Source organism: Microcebus murinus, chromosome 2 (assembly GCF_040939455.1).
Source record: "Microcebus murinus isolate Inina chromosome 2, M.murinus_Inina_mat1.0, whole genome shotgun sequence".
Lineage (NCBI taxonomy): Eukaryota > Metazoa > Chordata > Mammalia > Primates > Cheirogaleidae > Microcebus > Microcebus murinus.
This window is the reverse complement of record NC_134105.1, coordinates 12,340,755-12,367,610: the sequence shown is the minus strand read 5'-3', so window position 1 is coordinate 12,367,610 and position 26,856 is coordinate 12,340,755. Positions and strand designations below refer to the sequence as shown.

General features: G+C 45.9%; 1 protein-coding gene across 3 annotated transcripts in view; it reads left to right on the top strand.

Moving 5' to 3' along the window:
• CAPZB (capping actin protein of muscle Z-line subunit beta) overlaps positions 1 to 26,856 on the top strand; it is a 134,987-nt gene that overhangs the window by 45,708 nt on the left and 62,423 nt on the right. For all 3 annotated transcript variants that reach the window (XM_012787689.2, XM_012787688.2, XM_012787687.2), the window contains exon 2: positions 17,236 to 17,325. In XM_012787689.2, the coding sequence (XP_012643143.1) occupies positions 17,236 to 17,325 (90 nt within the window). The remainder of the gene's footprint in view (positions 1 to 17,235; positions 17,326 to 26,856) is intronic.

Genomic DNA, 26,856 nt, shown 5'->3' with positions numbered 1-26,856 from the left:
GGACAGTCCCCATGGGCTTTCTGGGCTTTGGCTTCCTCAGAGTGGTGGGAAGCGGCAGTGGTGAATGTTGAGAGTACCTTGGTGTGCTCCTCGGCTCCAAGTCGCTCTGGGAAACCTCCCTCCACTACATGTGCTCTGGGGTTCATTAAGTTTATTTCCTAATCAAATTTTCTCACTTGCCCGAAGCTGTTGGGCAAGCAGTCCACTTTTAAGGCGGTAGAAGAGTGGCCCAGCTTCCTGTTTTTTTCTCCCTTTCCCCCAGCTTTATGGAGGTATCACTAAAGCACACCAAGCTGCACATACTTAAAGTGTACAGTTGGATCATTTCTGTTTGTTTCGATGATAACATACAACATCTGCCTCCCTGCTCTCCCCTGCCTCTGTGTCTGATCCAGCACTCCCTAGTTTTCCAGCCTTCTCTGAAGCAGCGATTCCAGCTGGCAGAGCGGTAACAAGTGTTTCCGTAAGCATTCCCACGATCCTTTAAGTGAGGAGCGTGACCTCGGAACCATGTGCCCAGTCCCCTCCCCTGACGTAGGAGGTGGTGGGAGGTAAGAACAATACTTGGATGGATGGATTCCCCGTCTGGGGCACTGCTGGAAAGCTGAGCATCTGTAGGCCATCCAAACACGATCGTTCTCTGGGGACTCAAGGGTTAGCAGGGGGGAAAGGGAATTGATTTCTACCTTCGCGTTAGAGGAAAGAGCCTAGCAAAACAACCCCCTCTGCTTTTCTGAGCTCTCCTGCCGTGCTTCCCATTAGCTTTGGTCACGGAACTCATGAGCTAAGTATAAAAAACTTGGCAAACCACGGCAAAGATGTTTTCTCTTTGTGTCATGAAGCTCTCCCACTGGTGAGTTCTGAGGCTCGCTTTGCTGAGATCCCTGGTAAACAGTTTATTCAGTTTCCCCGGGCTGGCGGGAGCACCGGGAGATGCATTCCTAGCTTTGGAATACTAGGAGGGTGTCTTGCTGTGACGGTACCTGGAGTGAGTCGCACTGCCCATCGTGTTCTTTCCTGATTGCTTTTCCAGTTGCAGAGAGTCCCGCTTTCCTATCAGATCTTTTAAGACTGTGCAGGAGGTGCATGCGCTTTCTAGGCTGGTGGGCTTTGCATTCTGCGTTAATATTTGCATGGCCAGGAGACAGGAAACTGTTGATGTTACCATTTATTTTCCTCATTGGAAATTAGCTAGCAAGCAGCCCCCTCAGACGCTTACTTGGGAAGGTGTGTCTCCTGGGGCTCTGTGTACTGTGTGTGGCCTTGAGTGTAGTTTCATCTGTAAGTGAGGAACATACTGGACCTGATTAGGGTAATAATATCCCAGGCCTTGGGCTGGTCAGTACCTTTCCCTCAAATGTCTGCCTCTCCGATGCACTCAGTGGGGACCTGTGACATTTTTTATATTCATTGAAAGGCCTTACTAACTTGTGGTCCCTTGTTATAAGACTGTTTTCTTTTTCTTTCTTTTTTTTAAGGCAGAGTCTCCCTCTGTCATTCTGGCTCTAGTATCATCATAGCCACTGGGCTTCTGGGCTCAAGCCATCCCCCTGCCTCAGCCTCCCAGTGGCTGAGTCTACAGGTGCACGACACCATGCCTGGCTAATTTTTCTATTTTTAGTAGAAACAAGGTCTAGCTATGTTGCCCAGGCTGGTCTCGAACTGCTGAGCTCCAGCAATCCTCCAACCTCGGCCTCCCAGAGTGTTAGGATTACTGATGTGAACCACCGTGCCAGGCTGACTGTTTGCTTTTCATGAAATCCATCAGTCAGTGGATATATATGTCTGGATGGGAAATATTTTTATCTATCATGGAATGGGAAAACACCATTTTGAAAAACCAAGCATTTGGATTCATAAAGAATTCTTGGGTTTCCAGTTTGTAGTATATGCTGAAACATACTCAGCCCAAATCACTGAGCCTAATCCAGCCCTCCTTGGATCAGTTGAACCATCCAGACTCTGCAGGTCTTGAAGTCTTCTTGGGGTTTGTAGTTGTAGCCTTGCTGTGGATGCTCAGAGTCCAGTGCTGTCTTCTAGAGCTGGCAGAAGGCCAGAGAGGCCTTGCTTTTGAAATGTTAGCTTATATCCTATTACCTTCCTCCCCCCCCTTCCTCTTTGTTGACTTAACATGTAAAAATTATGGAGTGGTGAGTGTGTTTTGGGTATGTGCTGGGTGCTGTATAAGGGTTACTCCCACACAGTCCTTAAGGTAACAGTATAAAGTATGTATATAGTTGTCCCTGGTTACCTGCAGGGGATCTGTTCCAAGACCCTCATTGGATACCTGGAACCACGGAAAATACCAAATCTTGCATGTATTTTTGCAGTTCAAGGTGCGACAGCAAAACTAGCATGAATTTCTTTTTCCATTTTCACAGTTCCACAAGTTTGTTCTTACCGTAGATCTTAGCAAACTCAGTATGTGACTTTTTTCTTTCCTTATTAAGTTGAGAACTTTCACCTTTCCACTTAAAAGAAGCATTTGGCGGTTTTACTTTGGCATCTCCAAATTGCCACCATCACTACTCCTGTGCTTTGGGGCCACGATGGAGTCAAATACGGGTGACTTGAACACATGCACTGCGATACCGTGACTTGTCCGTCTGAGAGCCAAGACAGCTACTGACTCGTGGGTGGGGAGTGTGTGCGGCGTGGACACAGGGGACAAAAGATTCACATCCCAGGCAGGATGAAGAGGGATGGTGTGAGATTTCATCATGTAGAATGGCACACAGTTAAAAACTTCTGAATTGTTTAGTTCTGGAATTTTCCATTTAATATTTTCGGACCTCTGTTGACAGCAGGTAACTGAAATTGCAGAAAATAAAACTGCGGAGAAGGGGGCTACTATGTTATTTACCTTCGTTTTATGGTGGGGAAACCTGAGGCTCAGAAGAGTTTAGTAACTTGTCCAAGGTCACATAGCTAGGACCCGGTGGAATCAGGAATTGAGTGCAATCTCTCTCTCAAACCTGTATCCTTGATTAGAGTACAGCACTGTACTGCTTCCCTCACTTGCAGCTCTACTGTGCAAAAGTGGGTGTTAAATAGCCAGCTCCTCTTCTTCTGGAGACTTTAAAACAGAGAGGTGGCAGTGGTTTTAAGCACAAGAAGGGGGAGTGTGGTGGCAGCAGGTGTCATGGCTGCCAGGCTGTGTAGCATAGTGATTAGGCACATAGGCTTTGGGGTTGGATTTACCTGCGTTTGAATCCCAGCTCCGCCACCAATTAAATGTGTGTAACCTCACCACTCTCCGTGCCTCAGTTTCCACATCTGAGACTAATAGTAGCACTTACCACCCAGGATTGTTTTTAAGATTAAATGAAATATATATAAAGCATTAGAACAATGACTTAATAAGTTTGAGCTATTATTTTTATTAACATATTTTAAGCCCTAACTCAGAGCCTGCCGTGGAGTGCCTGCCGGGTGACTGTTACGAGTAGTAGTTGTGCTGTTGTGCTGTGCTCGGCAGAGTCTGCTCGAGATGCTGCTGTGGGAGATGGTGATGATCAGTAATACTGTCCAGTGTTGGACTTGGTTCCCAGTTATCAGAAAGGTATTTTGGAACTGGAACTTGTTGCTTCCCTTTGGTTCTTTTTGCCCAGGGAGGGATGCAACTCCCTACTCAGCCAGCTTTCTTGAGACACAGCACTCAGGCTTTGACTGGGGATGGAAGGAAAGAAGGTTTTGAGTTTGCAAAAATTGTTGGCAAGATGTTCACTAGTTCTAAGGAAACTTGTCTGTTGATAGAGGAATAATGTTTCCACTCATAAAGATCACTTTGGTTTAGCCTAAAAGAACCAGAAAAGAATGGCCTTTACTGATTGGATTTTCAGGCCCTTGTTCCACTATGTGCCTGCAGGTAATGTTCACTGCATAAGTGGAGGGGTGTGTGTGTGTTAATTCCATAGGGGAACATCAGAATCTTGTGTCTTCTGGAACTAAGTTTGGTATAAGAAGACAGTGATGATACCTTTTCTTTATTGAACACTTACTGTGTTTTAGGAACTGTGCTAGTTTCTTTCCATATACTTTTTAATATTGTCCTTAAAACAGTCCTGCAACAGTATTATTATTATTATTATTATTCCTATTTAGCAGATGAAGGAATCGAGGCTCTTGGAGGTGAAGGACTTGTCCAGACCTCCCTTGCTGGGAAATGGCAGGTGCAGTCTTTGAATCCTGTTCTGTCTGTCTTCCAAGGTCTTTTCTGCTAGCTGCAGACCTGAATTGAGGTCTGGTTTTTGTGTTGAAAATTGAAGCCTCAAAGGATGTCATTTTTGGGGTATCTTCCTGCCTAGTGGGTCTAGACCTGGAGTGGAAGAGGGGAACATTGTGACAGGTTTTGGGTTAAATTTGCAAATGTATCATAAGTTGGTAAAATGTTGCATTGTACATTTCCATCACCAAAGTCTACTAAAGCCTTGGTGGTGGTACATTTTGGGGAACTGGAGGGCCAGTTGTTGTTGGAAGATCTTGTCATACTCTGTTGTGCTGTGCCTGTGGCTGACAGTGTAGTGTGGCACCACCGTGAAGCGTTGCCCTTGAGCTGGACAGGGCAAGCACAGAGGCCAGCAGAGACTGGGTGGAGCCTTCCACAATTATTCACACACAGGCATCTGGAATAGGAGCCCAAGAACCCAACAAAGAAATGGCCCAACTGCTTTGCTTGCTGGAAACGTAAGCATTGTGTTCTTTTCCTCAAACCTCCCTTTGGACATAAGTCAAAAAGCCTCATTGCCCCCTTGTAGATAAAATATTTGGATTGATGGAGCCTTCATTTTTTTCCCCAAATCCTTTAAATCTTGCTGCTTTCCCATTAAGACCTGTGCATTTGTGCTGTTTGCAGATTGAACCTAAAGTCCTCCCCACACCTTTGGAAGCCACGCACAATGTTTTACTAGTAAACCCATGTCCAAACGTTACAGATTTCATGCAGACCATCTTGTCAATCTGTTTGGGAGATGGTTTATGTCAGTTGGCTGCTTCTGCTCTGAGAAAGGGAATTTACTTTCCTTAGTCTTCGTCAATGAACACGTGGGTGACATTTTTCCAAATTGTTATTTTTTTTAAGCAGTCATTTGGAATACAGGGGCATTCTGCTTTAATCATCTTCTACTTTCGTGAAAGGCTTCTTGAATTTCTTGTGCCACTGAGGTGGAAATGGACAACATGTATGGCATTCGTTGAAGACGTCTCAGGATTGCATATAATTATGTGCCTAACTGCCAGTTGACAAAGTGGGGGAATTAGTCACTCGTTACATGACACCAGCCAGGATCATGTGGAGGTGGCAGCTGTAGACATCTGTGAAACATTAATGATCAGACACTAGGTGATGGTGCCTTGCAGATCTCCTGAAGGGGCCCAGGAAACCATCCAGCAGGAACTGTCTGGAAAAGCTTTAGTATCTTTGACAGATCCACCTGTCAGTGATAATGTTTGTGAGAGGAGAGTCTGTAATCCAAGGTGACAGATTTCAGAATTTGGTAGTAGATGGAATTGCCCGTAATTCACCCAGTCCAGGAAAAGAGACTCACTGCCCCTGTCTGATTGTGTGAGCTTGCAAGCTGTTCCCTAAAGTCATCCGAATATAATTTTATTTTAGTTCAAGTTGTTTAGCATTCTCTGTAGTGTTTGGGCACAGGCGGCAGACCTGTGTTAACGTCCTTGTCTGTCATCCAGTGCTGTGGTTCTGCGGCAAGTCTCATAACCTTTCTGAGCTCAGTTTATTTATCTGTAAAATCGGGGTGATAGTAGCCACCTCCTGCAGCTGTTCTGGGCTCTCCTAAAACCCACAGGTGGCCCATGGTAAGCCACCCTTAGCACGCATTAGTTTCCTTCCCTTTTTTTTGAAATTGGTTTGCGTTTTGGATACTTGATATTCTTAATCAATAAAGAGTAATTCATCTGAAAAATAAAATTATCTGGACAACATATAAATATTCTTAATACTGCCATTGTTAATTCTAGTGACGTAGAAATTTATTCAGAATAGTATTTTGGGAGGTACAATCTAGTTCCATTCCTTTTTAACTTTCTTTTTTATTATTTTTAATGGCTCCCACATTCCAACTCCATTCTTAATTTTGACTTATGATTAAACTACTTATCTGAAATGCTTGGGGACAAAAGCGCTTTAGATCCTTTTTGTTTGTTTTGGAATATTTGAAGAATTCATACTGGTTGAGCATCCCTAATCCAAAAATTTGAAACTGAAAATAATCCAGTGAGCATTTCTTTTCAGCATCATGTTGGCACTCAAAAAGTTTTGGATTTAGGCTGGGCGCAATGGCTCACGCCTGTAATCCTAGCACTCTGGGAGGCCGAGGCAGGAGGATCACTCAAGGTCAAGAGTTCGAAACCAGCCTGAGCAAGAGCAAGACCCCGTCTCTACTAAAAATAGAAAGAAATTAATTGTCCAACTAAAAATATATAGAAAAAATTAGCCAGGCATGGTGGTGCATGCCTGTAGTCCCAGCTACTCAGGAGGCTGAGGCAGAAGGATTGCTTAAGCCCAGGAGTTTGAGGTTGCTGTGAGCTAGGCTGATGCTCTAGCCCAGGCAACAGAGTTGAAGACATCTCAGGATTGAGACTGTCTCAAAAAAAAAAAAAAAAAAGTTTTGGATTTGGATTTTGGACTTTTAGATTAGGAGTGCTTAGCCTATACTAGCAGATGGAAAACACTAACATCTATAATAGTTTTGTTTTTTGGTCCTGGTTCATCTGCTATTTAGTTATGTGATAAGTCTCATTAGTTATGGATAAATACAGGCCTCAGTTTCCCTCATTTTAGATGGTTTCTAAGGTCCCCCCTCTGAGACTCTGTGTTTTGAAGTCTGGAGAGGTGGAGGGAAGCAGATCCCAGAGAAAATGCTCTGGTTCCCAGCTGGCTCGATAGCAGAGCCAGGAAGAGTGCAGGAGAGATCGGCAGAGCCATCCAGAGCAGCCCTGGATTTATCAGCTGTCATCTGACCTTGGGTGTTTCCCTGCAACAAGTCCTCCCTTTTAGTTTGTGTTTGCCATTAAGAGCAGGCTGCAGTTGCCTTTAGGTGGCGTGCTGGTTTGGAACTGAGTTTCAGTGCACACAGCAGGGGTCAGCAGGCTCTCTGAGGTGGGGGGGGGCTGGGATAGGTGGCAGCCAGCTGTGTACTTGGAGTGGGTAGAAGTGCAGGAGGCAGGGGTCTTGTAAGAGAGGTAAAAGAATCACCAAAATAGACCGTGCTGAGCGGTGACTCTGCTTTGCCAATTAAAATGTGCTTGTGCAGCCACTGCTCCTCTGGGACTCTGAGTTGTGAACTCCTTTTTGAGAATTCGGCATTTCTGCCAGGTTCACCAGGCAAACTTTGTTTTTTGTTTTTTTCAGACAGTGTCTCGTTCTGTTGCCTGGGCTAGAGTACTGTGGCATCAGCCTAACTCACAGCAACCTCACACTCCTGGGCTTAAGCAATCCTTCTGCCTCAGCCTCCCAGGTAGCTGGGACAATAGGCATGCACCACCATGCCTGGCTAATTTTTTATGTGTGTGTGTGTATATATATATATATATGTGTGTGTGTGTGTGTGTGTGTGTGTGTGTGTGTGTGTGTGTGTGTGTGTATTTAGTTATCCAGCTAATTTTTTTCTATTTTTTTAGTAAAGACAGGGTTTCACTCTTGCTCAGGCTGGTCTTGAACTCCTGAGCTCAGACTATCCTTGGCCTCCCAGAGTGCTAGGATTATAGGCGTGAACCACCACACCCAGCCCGTCACCAGGCAAACTTTGATCTCTGCAGAGGAACTGTTCTGTGTTCTGCCATTAGAGACTTCGGGGTGTAAACAGTGAATCGGTTATCCAAAAAAAACCACAGTAGAAGTATAACTCCAACTCTTGAGAGTGACTCATTTCGGATATTTTACTTCCTGGAGGGATGTGTAAGGGAAAAATCAGCTGATGGTCGTTACAGAGTTTGACACAGAGCCCGTATGCAGGTTGCTAAGTTTCCCTCCGGAATAAATATACCAGGGAGAGGCATGTGGATATTCTCATTGCTAGGTAGGGTGCCGAGGTAGTTTGGGGACTCTCCTAGCACTGTCACATTCGTGTGGCTTCGTTGGCCTCAGTTGGTTTGGGGACCACCAGTAAATAGGGAGAAGGTTCAGTGGTTGAAATGTTTCTTGGTGCCACCCTGGGCTGGAGACATGGATGAAGAGGGCTTCAGAAAGCAAGCTGAGGCTAGGGGTGAATAGTGTGCAGAAAAACAAAGGGAAGAAGATCTTTTGTAGATGATGATCGCAGAATTTAGTCAGCTCCTGCTCTCACTGCCCTTCCTCTCATTTTGGCTTAGGGAAGCCAGGGGTCCCGTGAGCTCCGCCGTGCGCAGGGCAGGGGATATGTGGGTGATTGTTGTGGAAGTCTGCTCTCCTTTTGTTGGAGCTTAGTGACTTGGAAACTGCAATAACACCCCGCCTACCTAGAGACTCCTGGCAACCCGAGTGGAAAACCTGTGTCAAGCGAGGGAAAAATCTGGGAGGAAAGGGCCCTGGAGCACTCAAATGTTATGTAAAAAGTCCTGGCAGATAAGCCACATGCTTTACACTCAGGGAGAGTCCCTGCCATGCGTGGAGGATGAGGTGGGGGGCGGCGCCTGGCGCTCCCTGTCCCTGCAAGGTGGAGAGCATCCTGAGGTCCCTGCTTTAAAGAAAACTGAGGCTCCAGAGGATTAAGTGGTGACTTGCTTAGTTCCACCCTGCAGGTTATATGGGAAAGTAGGAATTATTATTGTATCATGTCTGTGCTTTTAGCACCTTACACCTCTTCGAGAAAAGGTTGAAAAATGTGTGCATATATACACACACACATCTCCATACTGCAAACTACTTGTGGGACTGTGACTCTGGACCCTAAGTTGTGAACCTGTGATTTATTCCTTCTTTCAAAGTTTTTTTGGTTGTAGTTGTTTTTGTTTTAAATGGGAACGGGTTTTTACTTTTCTGGTTTCTCGGCCCATAGCAGATTAGAAGCAACATTTTAGTTGAGAAAGTGTAGCTGACAGCCTCACAGATAAAGCAGAAAAATTTACAAAGCAGACACAGGGCTGTGTTCCAGGAAAGGCTGCTCATAGGGTGTCCTCTGGCCAGTGGGAGATGGTTTAACTGTGTTCGCTGCACTGTCCTGTGTTCATTTGCACTGTGTAGAAATGTGGACCATGTAATACATCTTAGATTGCTGTCTTTTAGGATTAAAAAAAGTTGGTGCTTTGGTTATCTTGAGAAGCCACTGGGAAGAGCTCCCAGATCCTCAGCGATAGTGGGGTAACTGGGATGTTGGTCTTTCTGAGTGTAGAGTGCTGATGGTGTTGTCGTTCTTTCCTGCTGTTTTGTACTGGCTGTCCTCTGCGGGAGGGCAGGCACCTTGTCTCACTGCTCAGCTGTGCCTACCTGTCACTCACACGGGGTGGCCTGGTGAATGACTCAGGTGGGAAGAGGGCATGGGACAGGGTCAGACCTGTCAATAGGAAGGGGGGGGTTCCGAATTTCTCTGAACTTCATTATTCGTCATAAAATGAAGGGGCAGGGCTTAGATGAACTTGAAATGTCCTTGCAGATCTCATTTCTGTGAACCTGACAGAATTTTTTTAAAGGAGAGACTCGTAAAGTGGTTATATTTTCATGGTGATCGAGATGATGTTGACACAGCCACTGAATTGTTCACTTTAAAATGGTTAAAATTCCCCCCCCCCCCAATAAGATAGTGTATTTCTCGCATAACAATAAGTTACTCGTTCAGGCTCTTGGGTGTTGAGTGTTCATGGACCCAGGGTTCCTCCTTCTTGTTGCTCAGCTGTCTCCAGGGGTCTTGTGATCATCTGCTAGGGTCTTGGTCGAAGCTAGGATTAAAATGGTAATTTTATATTGGGTGGTGGTGGTGGTGTATTTATTTATTTAGCCTTAATTTAAAAGGCCACACTGACCCAGCCATGACGATGTACAGTAGATCCCAAAAGGTCGAAGGGGGCTCGGTCCTCCAAGTGGACGTTCACTGTGGCTTTGATTCACTGTGTAGAGGGCCTTGGATTTTCCCTTGGGAACGAAGTCATCCAGAGAGAATGAGTGTGTGTGTCTGGTGAGGCCTCTCCCCCACACCCGGCTGTCATCCCTGTGAGCCTCCCAGAGCACGGTCAGTCAGTGGAGGAAGCACTTTTCTTTTTATTAATCCAAAATGTGCAGTTTTCCGGACTGACCTAAAGATGAGTTGTTGGCTGCGCTGGCCTATGAATCTGCTCCTAAATCGCCCCCAGCACAAACTGTTCTCAGCCACATGGCAGAAAACAGATTCAACATTTAAACAAAGTTGCTTGTCGGGTCACAGATTATACAAGACAAACCGTGGTTAAATTAGACTCCATAAATTTGTGGTAAGTCAGCCTGGGCGCCAGCGAAGTTTACCTTTGTGCTGTCTATGAAGCAAGTATTTGGTAAGCCTCTTGGGAATGTAAACGAGCGAAGGTCTTGATGAACTTAAGCACAGACTTTAAAGGCCTTGAAGCTTTGGTTGGTTGTTTACGTATAGACAGATGCTATTAAGTACAGATCTGCCTTAACCAGCCCCCTAGAGCTGGCCAAGCAGGACTTTTGCTTGGAAGTATTAGCGGTTTTGAGTTACTGCTTGTCCTTGAAATTATAAACACTAGATTTTAAAAGGACACACACAAACTATACATGCTCTAATGAGGCTGTGGCACCATCTTCTAGCAGGTGGCCCTCACTAGAAAACGTGGTCATTTCAGATTTCTTGGGCTTCCTCCCATCTCCAGTAAGTAACCTTGTCCTGTCGGTCCTGCTCTTTAAGCCTCTGACTCCCCCTACTCTCCAGCCATCCAGCCAGAGCCCTGGTTGCTGTAGAGGTCCCTCTGCTCAGACGGTCTCCCCACAGTCACCAGAAGAATCCTTCTGTGTCACTCACTATTGCCATCTAAGAAAATCACCCCACAACCTAGTGGCTTAAGAGAACAACAGTCATTTCATTGTCTCCAGTGCTTTCTGTGGGTAGTTCTGGCTTGGGTCTCGTGCTGTTGCAGTCCGACAGCTGAAGCTGGGACAGTGGGGACCTGGAGCTCCTGGGGGCTGTGCAGGCCTCCCTCTCTTTATGGAGTCCAGGGTCTCTGGCTGCAGCTGTTTCTCTGGGAGCTGAATGGGCTCCAGGTGTGAGTGTTCTGCGGGTAGTGGAGAAGCTGTGTCTTCTCTTATGGCCTGGCCTCATGAGTCACAGAGCACTAATTCTGCTCTCCTCTGTTGATAAAAACAGTCACAAAAGTTCCCCCAGTTCTAAGGGGAGGGGACACAGGCTTCCCCTCAGCGGGGGGAGCATGTGGTATAGGGGAGCCTATTATGGCCATTTTTGAAATCCGCTTCGCCTTCTAAGACACAACAGTGTTTTGTCATTCCTCTATGGAAAAATCTTGAGGGGCTCCTAAGCCCTCATGGAAAACTAGATTGGTAAGTTGTAAAGGCCAGAGAACCTGACACAGATGTCTTACCTATAGACAAAAGCAAAACTGCTGGGAGAAGCGAGGTTCTGAGACAGGTTAGCTGCCCTCTGAGCAGCTTGGGCATGATGTGGCCCTAGTAGCACAGGCCCTTGTGACATGGCCCCAGTCATCTACCCACGCCATATCCCCTGGTCTCCCCTGCCTCTTCAGGGCACCCCTCTCACCTCTCTATCCTGCCTGGAAAGGCCCCTCCAGGTCTGCCTGGTTCACACTTACTCATCCAAGGTAGCCCAGCTTCTGTGACCCTGTTTTGAGAAATCTTTTGGGGTTCTCTGTACTACTACTTACTGGGTCCTTCTGACATTGGTCATTGTGAGTGGTGTGTTTGTTGTACTAAATGCAGAGCTGACCACTGTTGGGACCTGTCCTGCTCTTCACATCCCATGCAGGGATAGAACACTTCTCATTGGATCATGGTTTCCAAACCAGACTTTGCCCTTTTAGTTTCATAGGCCACGTTTTATTGTGTGCAGATGATTTGACAGCGCTATCGGGTGTCTGAACTCTTCAGCAGATACTTTAGAATGTAGTGTTTTGACTTATTTTGAAAAATTGTTCTAGTCTGTAATAACAGTTGTTTGACTTGTTGCAGGGTGATTTAAACAGTTTTGTGCTTTTTCTTTAAATAATGTGGAAAATCCAGCAGAAAGTGAAACATTTCCTACCTCAGTTCATATACCACCCCACCCCCTACCCCCGAACCACAGCTCGAATCCTAACCCTACTCCTTGGAACCTCATCAGCTTAAAGTGGGATAACCATCCCTTCCTTATTCTTCGACATCCTAACAAGGACCTTTTCTTGATATTTTTCCATATTGATTTTGACTGCACCATAAACTCTGTGAAGACCAGGAAATTAATGTTCACCATTTAGCATCAAAACCGGTGTTTGTTACCTAGGAAACACTCAATGAATAATTACTGAATGACTAACTGAATGGGCAGGGAGTTCTGGAGGGTGAGGCAAAATGGTCATTCTTTTCCTATTTACCTTTCAACCTGGAAAACACCACCAGTGAGAGGTAGAACTGGTAAAGTGCGTTTTATGATGGAAGTTTCTAGGATCAGTTAGCATTTTGTTTTTTTGGTTTTTTTGGTTTTTTTGTTTTTTTTTTTTTTTGAGACAGAGTCTCCCTTTGTTGTCCAGGCTAGAGTGAGTGCCATGGCGTCAGCCTAGCTCACAGCAACCTCAAACTCCTGGGCTCGAGCGATCCTTCTGCCTCAGCCTCCCGAGTAGCTGGGACTACAGGCATGCGCCACCATGCCCGGATAATTTTTTTATATATATATCAGTTGGCCAATTAATTTCTTTCTATTTATAGTAGAGACAGGGTCTCGCTCTTGCTCAGGCTGGTTTTGAACTCCTGACCTTGAGCAATCCGCCCGCCTCGGCCTCCCAAGAGCTAGGATTACAGGCGTGAGCCACAGCGCCCGGCCTGAATTTTGAAGGAGCTAGATGTGGAGAGCTCTAAGTCACAGGCAACCAGTTTACAAAATAAATAGAAAGCCAGCCAGGGAGGTAACCATGGTGGAGGGAAATCCTAGGAAAATAATTGACACAAAGAAGTACAAATCATCCTATGTGGGAACTTTAGGCAAAAAAAAAAGAGAGAGAGAGAGAGAGAGAGAGAGAGAGAGAGAGAGAGAGAGAAAGGGGGAAAAAAAGAAGTACAAATCAGTGTATTGTGAGCTGTGCCTTGTCTCTTTGCGCCTTCTGTGTTCTGTCATTGTACATCACACGCAGCCTTGTGGTTATCTACTGTTTTATGGACAGCTGGTTCCTCTTGGTCTCATTGGTGGGGCCCATGGGGTGGGGCACCCCATGCCATGCACAGTTGTCAGCGTGTAGGGTAATTGCTGGCCCCCAGTGGGCTGGATCCAGGCCGATGGTCTTGTTGAAAGGTGAGGGAATTGGGCCTAGGGGGTGTATCTGCTCTTGCAGTAGGTTAGAAGACAGAGTCCATCTAGAAGGAATCTTGAAGGCCATCTCATCCAAATCCGAGACCATAAGGTCAAGTGGGCAGCCTAAGGCATACAGACATCTAGTGACAGGGCAGACCTTGGGCCCTGGACTCTGAATCCTAAGTCCTCTCCTCACTTGCATTTGTTTGTGTTTTTCTCTATTACCTTTAAAAAGGTTTCAATATCAGGCTGGGCGCGGTGGCTCACGCCTGTAATCCTAGCTCTCTGGGAGGCCGAGGCGGGCGGATTGCTCGAGGTCGGGAGTTCGAAACCAGCCTGAGCGAGACCCCGTCTCTACTATAAATAGAAAGAAACTAATTGGCCAACTAATATATATAGAAAAAATTAGTCGGGCATTGTGGCGCATGCCTGTAGTCCCAGCTACTCGGGAGGCTGAGACAGAAGGATCGCTTGAGCCCAGGAGTTTGAGGTTGCTGTGAGCTAGGCCGACGCCACGGCACTCACTCTAGCCTAGGCAACAAAGCGAGACTCTGTCTCAAAAAAAAAAAAGGTTTCAATATCAAATAATTATAAAGGAGCATATTAACATATGTATTAAGCATCATGATGCAATGAATACCCTTGAATCTACCATTCCATGTAAGACCTAAACAAATGCCAACTTTCATCTTCCCTTGGTAGCTTTCTTGTAACTATTCTTCTCTTCTGGATTTTGTGTTTATATTCTCTTGTCTTGGCTTAAAGGAAAGAAAAAAGCCTTGTTATATTAGTTTAAAATACACGTATAAATAATAGAGAGTTTACTTGAAGGGATATTTCTTTTTCTTTTTTTTTTTACTTTTAGGATGACAGCCTTCTGAGGACTGATTTTTTTTGGCAATAAAATTTTTTGCTTGTTACTGAACTTTATAAAGTGGCGGCATCATAGGTAGTCCCTTGGGGGAACCCCACACCCCCATCGTTCTGTTTCCAGGGTCGCTCATGGTGCTGTATGTGGCTGTAGGTAATCCACATTTCTTCCTTCCCCTGTGCTGTTTCCTGTTTGGACCCCTTAGGGTTTGGGATGACTCCTGAGCGAATGGCTCCAGTTAACTCTAATTTTAACTTTTTACAAGCTGTCATTAAGCCTTCCCATATTGCTTCACTTAGGGGAAGCATTTAGTCATTTCCTAACTTAATGATAGGTAAACATCCTTAGCCCTACAAATTTGTAGTGAAACATTTCCAATTAAGATTAATTGGGATTAATGCAAAATGTGAGTCAGATCATTTTACGATGGTATTTTAGTGCTGTCAACTAGATAATAAAGTCTGGCAGAAGACTTTCCGGAAGGGGTGAGGATGTGATCAGCATATTGGGGTTGGGGGTGTGAACAGGTTCCATGGAAGGGTTAAAACAGCGTCTTTTCACGTTGACCTACTCTGGTCAAGTTATGTCTTTTCGTTTCCTAGATAACACTGCTCGGTTTCTAGTTAGTCCCTTTGGAATCCCGGTATGTTCTGGATTACAGTTTCAAATTAACTATCTAATTATATCTAAGCTTGCTGTTCAATTCTGAAGAGGATTATTAATACCTAGTTGAGATATTTTCCAAAGACCAGAAGGTTTTAGATATTATGAGTGGTCTTTGATTCAGAGTTACATATAAAAATGCTTCTCTGCTTGTGCAGTTTTCTAGAGAGACAGTCCTTATCTTTGGTCAGTTTCTGAGAGTTTGCAACCCCCTAAAATGATTGTTTTTAGGCCAGGAATTCTCCACCTTAACTCTATGAACATTTTAGGCCAGGTAATTCTTTGTTGTGGGAAGGCTTTGCTTTGCATTGTAGGATGGAGAGCGGTGTCCCTGTTAGATGCCACTAGCTTCTCTCCCCCACTAGTGACAACCACAAATGTCTCCATACATTGCCAGATGTCTCCTGGTGGGGGTTGGGAGGGTGTGTGTGTTTAAAACCTGTATGTGTATTTCCATTCACACACCTGACACCCCAATCATTGAACATACTACTGTGTATTAAACATTTCACGTGCATTACCAAATTATTGTAACAACTCTGTGATATAGAGTTATTCCCATTTTATGGATACATAGAGGCTTGTAGAGGTTAAGAAACTTGCCCAAAGTTACAAGTTAATGAATGGCAGAACTGGGAATTGAGCGTGTCTCTTTAGAGTCCAATCAGCTTATCTGTGTGCTCTACACTAGGCGTGGTGTTAAAATTCCTTCCCATGCCAGCAGGCCAAACCTATGTCACCGGGGCCTTGGCTGACACATGTTGGCACAGAGCTGTGTGGCGTAAGTAGGGAATTCATGGCCCCTGGAATCTTTAAGTGAAACAAGTGATAGGGTTTCTGGTGTGGTATTTTTGGTTTTTTTTTTTTTCTTCTTCTTTGCAGGATAGCCAGTTTGTTGTGTGTCCCAGAATGAATTGTCACTTATAACTTTTGAGCAAGGGACAAGCTTTTTTTTTTTTTTTTTTTTTTTTTTTTTGTAAACAGCCTGCTATATATGCCATATCAGTATCTGGGAATGAAACTGACTGCACTTAACTATGCGGTATGTCTTTGGTGACTGTAAAGTGGGTCCTTGCCCCGAGACCTGCTTGTGGTTAGTAGACCTGGAATGTAGATGATGATGTTCGCAGGTCGTATTTCATTATGGCTGAATGTGGCGTTTCGAGGATCATGTCGTATATTTTATGAGACTCTTTGGTATGTTGATTCAGGCCTTTCAAAAATCCCGAAATTGGTCTGAGGAGAGATTCCACATACAAATCGGACAGTGCCTCTGACTGGTAGTTTTGACTCCATCTGCCTTCCTTGTGGTCTCCTGCACTTCTAGAGCCGCACACGGAGGTCTTCACTGTCTCACCTGGCCTACCTTTCTCTCCTTACTTCTGCTCCTCCTGAGCTCAGCCTTCTGCATTATCACTGCCATGCACTGAGTTTACTTTGCATTTTACTAGTCTTGCTCCCACTCAATTTCCTCTTTCCCTCCTTGCATTTTTTTTTTATATATTTATGGTGACTGGCACATGTTGGTACTTGGTAAATATTTGCAGCGTAAATACTGAATGAGGAGAGTATTGTGAAGTGCACAATGCATAGCTCTAAAAAGGTCCTCATTAACGAGGGTAGTTTTGTGCTTCCAGTTCCCCTGTGGCAGCAGTGACACAGTTTATTGCTCTTGTAGTCCCTTCTGCCAGCTAGAGTGAGCTCTGGACTGTATTGTGGTGTAGGGCTCAGGCTGGTTTGCTCAGGGCCTGGGGACATCTATGAAGCTTCCACTGGATGAGTGACGCACTTTTAACCTCTGTGTCTTGCCACTCGTTCTTTGCCTGGCTTTCCCCCCTGGCTTGGAGCTGATCAGGGAACCTGGGCTGGCGATATTGCCTGATGTTTATACCCAAATTACAACAAAACGTGAACCTAATCTGCTGCTTGAGAATGCTTATGGTAGGGCCAGCTGGGAGTTAATAATCTGCAGGAGCAGGAAGGCAGAGGAGGGAGCTTTCTGAGCTCTCCAGTCTGCTTCCCACTTATTTCAGGGTCTTTTGGATGCCCCCACTTGAGAGAGAGAGACTGCTGTCGAAGGGGGAGCAGACAGCCTGCATAGCAGTCCCCCTCCAGGCCACGGGCTCCCGGAGGCCGGGGAGAGGGCCTGTTGCAGGGCTCTTTGGGTCTTAGAACACCCTGGGCAAGCATGACTTTTAAAAGAAGTTTTTGGTATTCCTGTTGGCAGAAATGACTTATGTACTTTTGTCTCTCTGTCCACAGAGTGATCAGCAGCTGGACTGTGCCTTGGACCTCATGAGGCGCCTGCCTCCACAGCAGATCGAGAAGAACCTCAGCGACCTGATCGACCTGGTGCGTGCCTTCTTCGTGTGATTCTGTTTGAGACCGCAGCTCATAATCAGTTGCCTTTGTGTAGCTTTTCCGTGCAGAGTTCACAACACAGGAGACCTCTTCTCTCCCTAGCCAGACACCACCACTGGGCTGCGAGATTCCTCCAGATAGAGGGAAGATGAGTTTCATATGGTGGTCTGCCATGCAGAACCGTCTGCCTTGATAAAGCCCAAGTTAGGAGTTGTAAAGTTGATGACAGTCTACCCCCTCCCCAGCTGCCTTGACATGGGTCTCTAGAAGCTTGCGTGTAGGCATGGTGAGGAAGAGGCCATGCCCGCCCAGCAGGCATGCGGCAGCGCACTTATACCAGGCGCTGTCAGTTTCTCTGCTATTGTGTGAGTTTCTCCAGCCAACGACGTGCAAACATCAACCCTGTAAGATACTTCGGTGGCTTCATTTCTAGTTTGAAAAGTTATAAAAAACACGAATTGGCTATTAAAGAGCCCATAACATCTAATTTTTAAATATTCGATTCATTTAAAAAGTTTTATATACTCAGAATGGTCTCAGAATGATGCCTCAAATCAACTAGCAATGTAATGTTATTTGAGAGTACTCAGAATATTCAAAAGCATCTATAAAGCCATAGGAAATATTGAAAACAAATATAAAATCTGGTCCCAAGAGGCCAGCTGAATCACCCCCATCATTTGGCCAGTGAGTTCCGATGCTGGGTCTGGAACCAGAGTCCTCAGAGTCCGAGTCCTGTTTTATCCACTGTGTCCCATGTTTCCTTGGATGTGGTTATCAGTTGCCAAGCATGGCTTATCAATGAGGTATCTTTTAAAATAGCGATTTGAAAACTTGTTCTTATGCTGTAGTGATTTATTTAATTGCATTGTATGAATTCAGAACAGCTTAACTGGGGAAAAAATGTACTGTAGCAGCCTCGTGTTGTTCACAGTTAAAACTTTCACGGTGGGCTAGAAGCCCACAGTGCCACTGTTTGTGTATCGATAGGGCACACACACTCCCAGCTGAGAGGCAGGTGTGTGAGGCCGTGTCGAGCCTAGGGAAGGAGTTGTGAACTTGCTGCATTTCATTTGTAGTAATTCAGGAAGCAAGAAGAGGAGGTTTCCTGAGGTCACTGGCTCTGCGCAGAAAGGCACTCGCAGGTGCTTGTGATGGAAGGGAAGAGAAGGTTGAACTGCGATGTGATTGACCCACTGTATGCACAGGGTCAGGATCCGTAACCGAGAGCCAGCGGGGGAAGCAAGCCACTGAAGTGGGCTTGGCGAGGCCCGTCTCAGCAGGTGCTGCTGTCCTGTTGGGAGTGTGATCCTCTCTGTTGCTTGTTTTTAGATTTTTCTAGAAGAGCCATACATTTGGGATTTTATGTGAAATATTCTGATTTTTAAACAGCCTAGGCATCAGCGTGGTTGGATCCTATTTTGTGTGGAATCCGGGCCGAGCGTGTGACACGCGAGCTGGAGGCAGGCGGGCAGTGTGGGCAGGAGGGGTTAGAGGAGAGAGAGTCTTTGCTGGGATTGATGGCATAGAGAGTTGGGTGGGTAGGTGTCATTAGAAGTCAGGGGGCGGACTTGAACTTGATGTGGTATTAATAATAATCAGTACCATCAACCCACTTACTGCTGAACTTTGTGTGCATCGTGTCAGGCTGAGCCATTTGTGTGTGCGGCCCTATTTGTCAAACTCTCAACAGTCGTATCAGGCAGAGCTTCAGATGCCGTCTGGGAAGCTCCATACGTAGTGTCTTTGCATTTTTCTTGGTCAGAAATCCGAGACTGATCCTCTGTAGAAGAGGCGGGCGAAAGTCGAAGGTGTGCTCGGATCCCTAATTTGGTCAGCTGCAGGGGTTTGTTTTTCTTTCAAACTCAGCATGAAAGTATGCTTGGCTGAGTTTAAATTCAGTTTGCCAATTTAGTTATTACTGTATTTTAGAAATAAACCAAACATAGAAGTAGGAAATGATGAGCGAATTTTCCTCAGTGGACCCTTCTGGGTGTTTTAACAGGCTGTTTTGTTCTTATGGCAACTGAAGTGTGTCGCCGCAGCAGCGTGTTTTCTCCGTGACTCCTCGTCACTCTTTATTTCGGGGACGGCGTGTAGCTGCTTTTGTGAAAACCTGGTCGCCTGGTTCTCCCGCCGCGCGTGCCAGTTTTCCTTGGGCCCGGTGGGGGGTGGCAGCGTGGGTGGTGGGTGAAGGAGGTGTCAGGAGCCACCCCTCACTGCAGCCAGACCCTGGGTGAGAGACCCGCCCAGCCCTCGCTGCAGGACGGTGGCCGGACGCGGGCAGCAGCGCCGCGTTGTATCTGTCACTGACTCGTGGGGATTAGTCGTGGCATTCCGTAGATTACTGTCAGAACGTGCTACCTTTCCATTTTTAACTTTGTCTTCTGTAGAGTGTGAGAGAGAGGGGGTAGAGGTGGGCCAAGGTTAGGAGTAGACAGCTCACGTTTGTTGAACACCTACTGCGTGCCCAGGACTGAGCTGGGGTCCTCTGTTGGGGCCCCCAGCTCTGCTATTACTTCGTCTAAGTTTCACAGCACCCCTGTAAGGTGCATACGGCTACTTCACCTCTTTTAGACAATTCTAGGGAAGAAGCCAGGCTGGGGGTGTGGCTCAGCGACTGCAGAAATCCCAGTTTCTCCTCTGTGGATGCCTCTGCTTGCTGGGTTCCTTCGGGTCAGCCACACACACAGCAACAGATTGTGTCTTTCGTGTTGTAGGATTTTACAGATTAAAACCATCTTCATGGTGTGTCAGTTTTGCCTGCTGGGAGAGACAGTGTTAAATTATTCCGCCATTAATAATCTCTAAAATGTTCATACATAGGCATATTACGGAGAATAATTTTAAACTCATGTAATTTAAAAACAAAAACTAGAGACATGGAAAAAATCCCCTTCTCAGAGCAGGCCATTTAGGATTAGCCGTTCACTGTCCTCTGTTGCTTCCGGGGGTGGCTTGAGAGGCGCCTGCTCCCCCTGCCCGGGTGTGTGGAGGCCAGCCTGGGGCGCCCTGTCCCCCTGCCCGGGTGTGTGGAGGCCAGCCTGGGGCGCCCTGTCCCCCTCCAGAGGCTGGACAAGAGGCCATAGTAGATTCCCACCAGCCAGACCAGGTTGGGGAATTGGTGTTCTCATTAATTTTTTAATAGAAGTATGATAAATATCTAAATGGAAATGGAGCATGACTTCTCAATGAATTGGGATCTGGTAAAGCATGCCTCATTAGAAGTAAATTGACATGCTTTTAAAGCCATTTTTTGATAAATGATGTAACTGCAAGCTCTTTGCCTCTTTGTGGTATGTGTACAAGGGGCAGTCGGCTGGCTTTGTATTAGGTTCTTTGATCCTAGAAGTTACTTCTCTGAATGTTTCCCTTTCATCGCTACCATTTTTCTCCTGCCTTTCCTTGCGGATGACTGTTTTTCTTTTTTCTTTTTCCTTTTAAACTGCATTTGCAAAATGCCTTTTATTTCTGTAAGTGTTGCTCTGTGCTGAGTGTGCTATTGTAGCTCTGAAGTTTACATGCGATTTTAGTTTCTTCCTAAAGCTGTAATTTCAGAAAATTCACACTGTTATGGGTCTGTCTAAAAGCCAAGGGCCTTTGTTTCACGTAATCTGGGATCAGTCAGAGGTTTTCAAAGCAGCTCCTGCACTGCGCGGTGCAAATTGTAGTCGTTCCTCCCATGCTCACCTGCCCAAAATAATGAAGGGGAGGTGGTTGTTTTCAAGAAAAGTCTCCAGCTTTAAGACTGACAAGAATGTTAGAACTTGCCAGCATTCCCCACGCAGGGAATGGCCTCACTTAGATGTCAGAGCCAGAGAACTGCAGGGGAATTTAGCCAGTTCACCAGTGGTCTGATTACGGAGTAGTATTAGAGAGAAATGTGGTGTGCGCTTGGCAGCCAGGCCAGAGCAGCCCAATTTATCATGCCAGAGCAACTTTCTTTTTTCTTTCCCGCATCAGAGCTTTTGCTGCCTTGGGATTATGGTGCATGCTCCAATTGGTGGGAAATGACCTTCCTTCGCAGATGGCCAAAACATCATTTTATTACATATTAATCCCATTGTGCGAGAGTGAAGCCAGCCGAAATGCGTTGTTAAGCTGTTTCAAAAATACCCACACGTTCATGTGCGCCAGGAATCATATGATGTGAAGATGCTCCCCTGGCTTCCTACACTTTGACCTTCTATGGCTCTACTCTGCACACTGGCAGCAGGAGCAGAACCTTCTCGGGTGTATTTTGAGCTCTGAGCTGAGGAAGGAGTTTGTTTCTGCACATTGGCACCCAGCAGGCCATCCGTCCTTTGCCTTTTTAAGAGCAAACCAAAAATAGCTGTAAATCTGTGTAACTAGGCAAGAAAGTCTCTGCTTGCAAACATTGGTCACTTAAAAAAAATTTTTCTTCACTTCTTTCTTGTAGTCACCCAAGGGCTCAGCTCTTGGGTACCCCCAGACTCTTTACGCAAGCAAGAGGAAGACATCTATCTGGGCTGGGAAAGTGGCCAAGCCATCCCGGCAGGCCTGTGGGGTGGAGGTGGAGACATCCCCATGTCATACCAGGGAGTTAATAACTTGATCAATTTTTGTTTCAGCATATTCTTCTCTTTTAGCGGCCAGAATGGCCCTCTAGAAATAGAAAGGGCCAGCTGGATGCAGGGTTTTGAGTCTCAGCAGCACCTGTACTTTGAAATTGCACTCCCCACTGCCCCCCACCATTCCCAGTCAAGGCAGCATGGTGTCTGCAGGGAGCGAGATTTCCCAGATGGGAAGGCTGGAGTGGGACACGGGTGTGCATTCGGGCCTCAGTGAACAAGCGAGTGGAGACCTGTCACTCATGTTTCCAAGAATCTGCTCTCCCTCAAGCAGCTCAGGGAGCCAGCTCACATACGTTTGTAACTGACTGGTGAAATTAAAGCTAATACTATATTTAATAGTTCATAAATATTGTTGATTAGCAGAATATCTGATGCCTGCTAAGCAGTGTTACTCAGTTTTCTGTCTTTAATAGGTAAAGCAATGAAATGTGGAGGTTAAATCCCCAGTGTCAGCTGTGCAGAATGAAGCAGAGCTCATCTTTGTCCCCAGGTGATGAAGGCCTGCTGGGCCTGGGACCCGAGACGCTCCCTGTGTCCCCCAGCCAGGCCATACTCGATCTGCCCTATCTGTATTACAGCGTAAACAGGCTTGTGTTTCTTCTTCCCTAGTTTCCCCTTCATCATCGCCATTAAAACAGTCTCAGATCAGCATCTTTTCCTCCTTTATTTCAAAGACGACATTTAAAATGCCTTCCCCTTTCTGAAGGGGTCTCAGCCTGAGCAGGTGCAAACGCAGTGGACTCAGTCGACATTTCCCGGGCACCGCTGAGAGTCAGGCAGTGTGTTCAGCTATGGGCAGAACTGCAGCCTTTCGTCCTTGGCTCCCCTTTTGCAGGTAAAAATGCAGGGGTTCTACAACTTGATCCCTGAAAAGAATGACCTCCCTTGGATTCTCTCAGGCCGTTGGCCTTGGCCCTTTGTCAGTTAATAAGCTCTGAGGATGAGTGGTAGCTACAGAACGAAATTATTCGTTCTACAAGTATTTAATGTTCATGTGTCAGACACTGCTCTAGGTGCTGAGACTGCAGTAGTGGAAAAGGTGAGAGGCCTTGCTCTATGGAGCTGACAGTCAGGAGGGCATTTCTGGAAGGAGGACTTGGCCATGGTCAGCTTTGCACACCCGTCTCTTGAATAGGACACATAGCAGGTGTGCTTCTTTATTTTTACTTATGCATAGAGGTGTTATAGGCTCTTTAATGGTGGGGCCCAGCTATCAGTAAGTTTTTGCCCACTCCTCTGACTCATTGCTAACCGCCTTTTAACTGGTGTCTTAGTGACACGTGCCTTGGTGCTTCTCAGATTCTTTCCCCAAAGTAATCCTCACAATAGAGAAGTGCAAATACGTATCTTTGGAATTTTCGGGGACAAATCCAGAATTGCCTGCCTTGAGGAGAAAATTTTATCTTTTACCTTTTCTAAAAATTGTATTCCAGCTGGGTGTGGTATTGCATGCCTGTAGTCTCAGCTACTTGGGAGGCAGAGTTGGGAAAATCACTAAGCCCAGCCTGGGCAACATAGCAAGAGCTCATCACTAAAAAATAAAAAAAAATTTTTTTAAAGTTTATTCCAGTCTCTAATATGTCCACATGCTAGACATTTTAATATAAAAGCAGTGGTTTCTCCACCAAAGTCTTGAGTCCAGATGATGCTCTGGAAGGTGGGCCTTGGCTTCCTGGGGCTTTGCCGTGCCACCCTGGCATGCTGGTGCTCTGGGCCTTTAGTTGGAGGTTCAGCTGGGCTTCAAGACTAGGCCTTCCAGTCTCCCTGCTGCCTGGGCCCCAGCACCCAGGAGGGGAGCTCCAAGGCTCAACTCTGAGATGCTCGCCACAGATGCATGGGGGCTGGCACCACACTGAGTCTTGGCTTGCTCTGGAGCCCGTGCTCCAGTGCCTAGGGAAGTTCTCCGTGAGTTTACCTCGGGGGTGGATGAATTAGGCTTCCACTCTCCCGTCCTTCCTCTGCTGGGCGGGATGTTGTCTCTGGAGCAGGAGGGGGGAGGGAATGGGTGGAGTCATTGGTAATACGCAACAAACCCTGCACAGTCTCTGTCGTTCCTGATGTTTCTGAGCTTATTCCGAGCTTTCCTACAGGCGACACTGTGCTTCAGTTCCCGTTTTTACAAGGGGAAAAAGCATTCCAGCCAAAAGCCTCCAGCAGTATTTTAATGAACTCCATTCCTTGGAAAGTTGTGGTGAGCCTTTTCATGCGCCTTTGCTCTGAGAATGGGCTGCAGCTGTCCTGGCTGAAGTAGGGGCGAGCAAGGAAGCAGACCGTGCACTTTAGGTGCCGACTGGCCCTCTGTCTGCCACGCAGGTCTGCCTCTCCAGAGGATGGTGGCCCTTTGAGACCCCAACCTGTTGTCCATAGGAGGTCCCTGTCACTTAATGGTGCAGCCTCTGGTTGTGTCTAGGTGGCAGCGAGGCAGCCCTTCTCAACTAGGAGGAAATAGCATGACTTGCTTACAGAGAGGAAGTGGGGCATCCTGAGGTTCCTTCACCTGACCTGCCCCCTCACAAATATGGCCAGAAGTGATTTGAAATTCTGATAAGTTCTGTTACAGCAGAATAATAGTCTTGCATTTGATCCAGTTAAGAATAAGATGAATTGCCTCTTGCAAAGGCAGTCCAGACAATTAAAATTTGAAACTTCATGAACAAAAGACAAGAGTACAAGGGCCATTGGCTTTCTTTTGTGTGTGTGTTCCTTGGGGAGCAAAGACTATTTCCAGGAGACTAATGATATATTCACCAGTCCTGAGCAGTCCTGGAACAGTAATAGTAAGTTTCCTCTGATGTCTAGGGGCTTGAAATTCTCCAAAGCCAGGTTGGTTTTTTTGTTTTGTTTTGTTTTCAGTGTTTTTAGAGATAGGGTCCTGCTGTGTTGTCCTGGGTGGAATGCAATAGCATCATCACAGCTCACTGCAGCCCCAAACTTCTGGGCTCGAGTGATCCTCCTGCCTCAGCCTCCTGAGTAGGTGGAACTACAGGTGCGTGTCGCCACACCCAGGTAATTTTTCTATTTATTGTAGAGACAGGGGTCTTACATTACCCAGACTGGTCTCAAACTCCTGGCCTCAGTCGGTACTCCCACCTCAGCCTCCCAAAGTGCTGGGATTACAGGCATGAACTACCATGTGCAGCCCAAAGTCAGGTGTTTTGAAAGTTTGCTGTCTCCTGTCACTTTCAAGACAGCCATTTAGTATGCGTTTGTGATTTTTCAGAGATTACAAATTTCAAAATAAAAATTATTTTTTGTTTCGTCTCAGATTAAGAATTTGATTCTCCCTTATTTCATTGCCCATAAAATATTTTTCAATTAATTATATGAAAAAATAAATAATTTTAATGGTGCTCTATCAGCTGTCAGAAGTACTAATATACTGGCCTTGTTATTAATGCACTTTATCTATCCACAGCCTTGTTTATCTTCATAGCCACTCTGTAAAGCAAGTGGTGGGACCCCCTTTCCTAGATGGGGAAACTGAGGAATGGAGAAGGGCAGTGATTTCCTAGAGTCTCACTCCCTGATGCCTGATGTGGGAATTGGGGGGAAGGAGTCAAACCCAGCTGTTGATCCCAATCAGCATTTTCCCCTGAATTACTGTCTTAAAAATGAAAATGTTACAGTGTGTCACTTCTTACGTGTCCTGCTAAAGTTAAATCATCTTTTAAAGTGAATATATAAAGAAAATTTGTGATGAGGGCAGCAGAAGAATAGTCATCACAGAACTCTTAAGTACCTCGGGGGGGAAAAGACTTTTTACACTTGTCTTCCTGCCCCTGCTGGTGTGCAGTGCCCTGTGCATCCGGGGCTGGGTCCAAGGTTGGCAGGCAGAGGGACCGGCCTGGCCCTGGGGAGCTGTGGGCTCCGTTGGAACAGCAGTGAGGAGGTGAAGCCGCCTACTCCAGCCACCCCCAGTTCCCCCATGTTACACTTTGCATTGTGCATGTTTGTGGGGAAGATGCTTTTGAAAAAGTATTCTGCCCAAATATGAGTAGTATGTCATTATTCTTTCAGTTAAAACAAATTAAAAATTTTAGAAAAAACAGTGCACTGCTAGGATGATTCAGTAAGCTAACTGCCTTTAAATTAAATGTGCCAAAATCAACCTATACCCCAGCACATATCAGTTAGAATACATAAGATGCTGGGGCGGGATTGGGGGGAGACAAGATCCCCTTTGTAACAGCAAAAGGACATACCTCCTAGGAATATGCTTCTTAAGAGGCAAGTGTGCTGTGTGTGAAGACAACTACAGCGGTCTGGACTGGGCAGCAGAGAGCCACGGAGCCAGAAAGCTCCATTATAACCTGGCAGTGTAAGAACTTAGAATAATGACAAGTGACATTAATAATCATGAGAAGGTAATTGATCAATAAATGTATTGAAATGGCTAATAATTTTGAAGGAAAACAAACTGAATCTGTATTACACAGCATATTGTCATATTTCTCATGGACTAAAAGAGTTAACTATTAAACGAACATGAAAGACGCAGAGAGAAAACATTGGTATTTGATCTTGAGATGGGGGAGGCATTTATAAGGTGCGTAAGACAATCAAAATGATAGCTTTGACTACAGGCAAATTTAACTCAAAAGTTTACACTAAATAAAATGAAAAGGCGAAGAACACACTCTGAAAAACATTTGCACCTTTCGGTAAGGAAGTTACCGTACTGGAACACGCCTGGAGGCAGTCACCGCTGTCCCTGGTGGAATGATGAAGAAGTAGGGGCTTCTGCATGTTGTCCGGGGCCACCACTACAGCCAAGCTTTGAACCCGAGCAGTCTGCCTCGGGGCTCTAAACCACCACGTGACGTTGCCTCCATCAGTAAGAAAAGTAGGAATAGTTTGTTAGAACACAGAGCTGGCTACACAGGTGATTCGCAGAGGAAGAAGCACAGATGTCTAATACACAAAAACC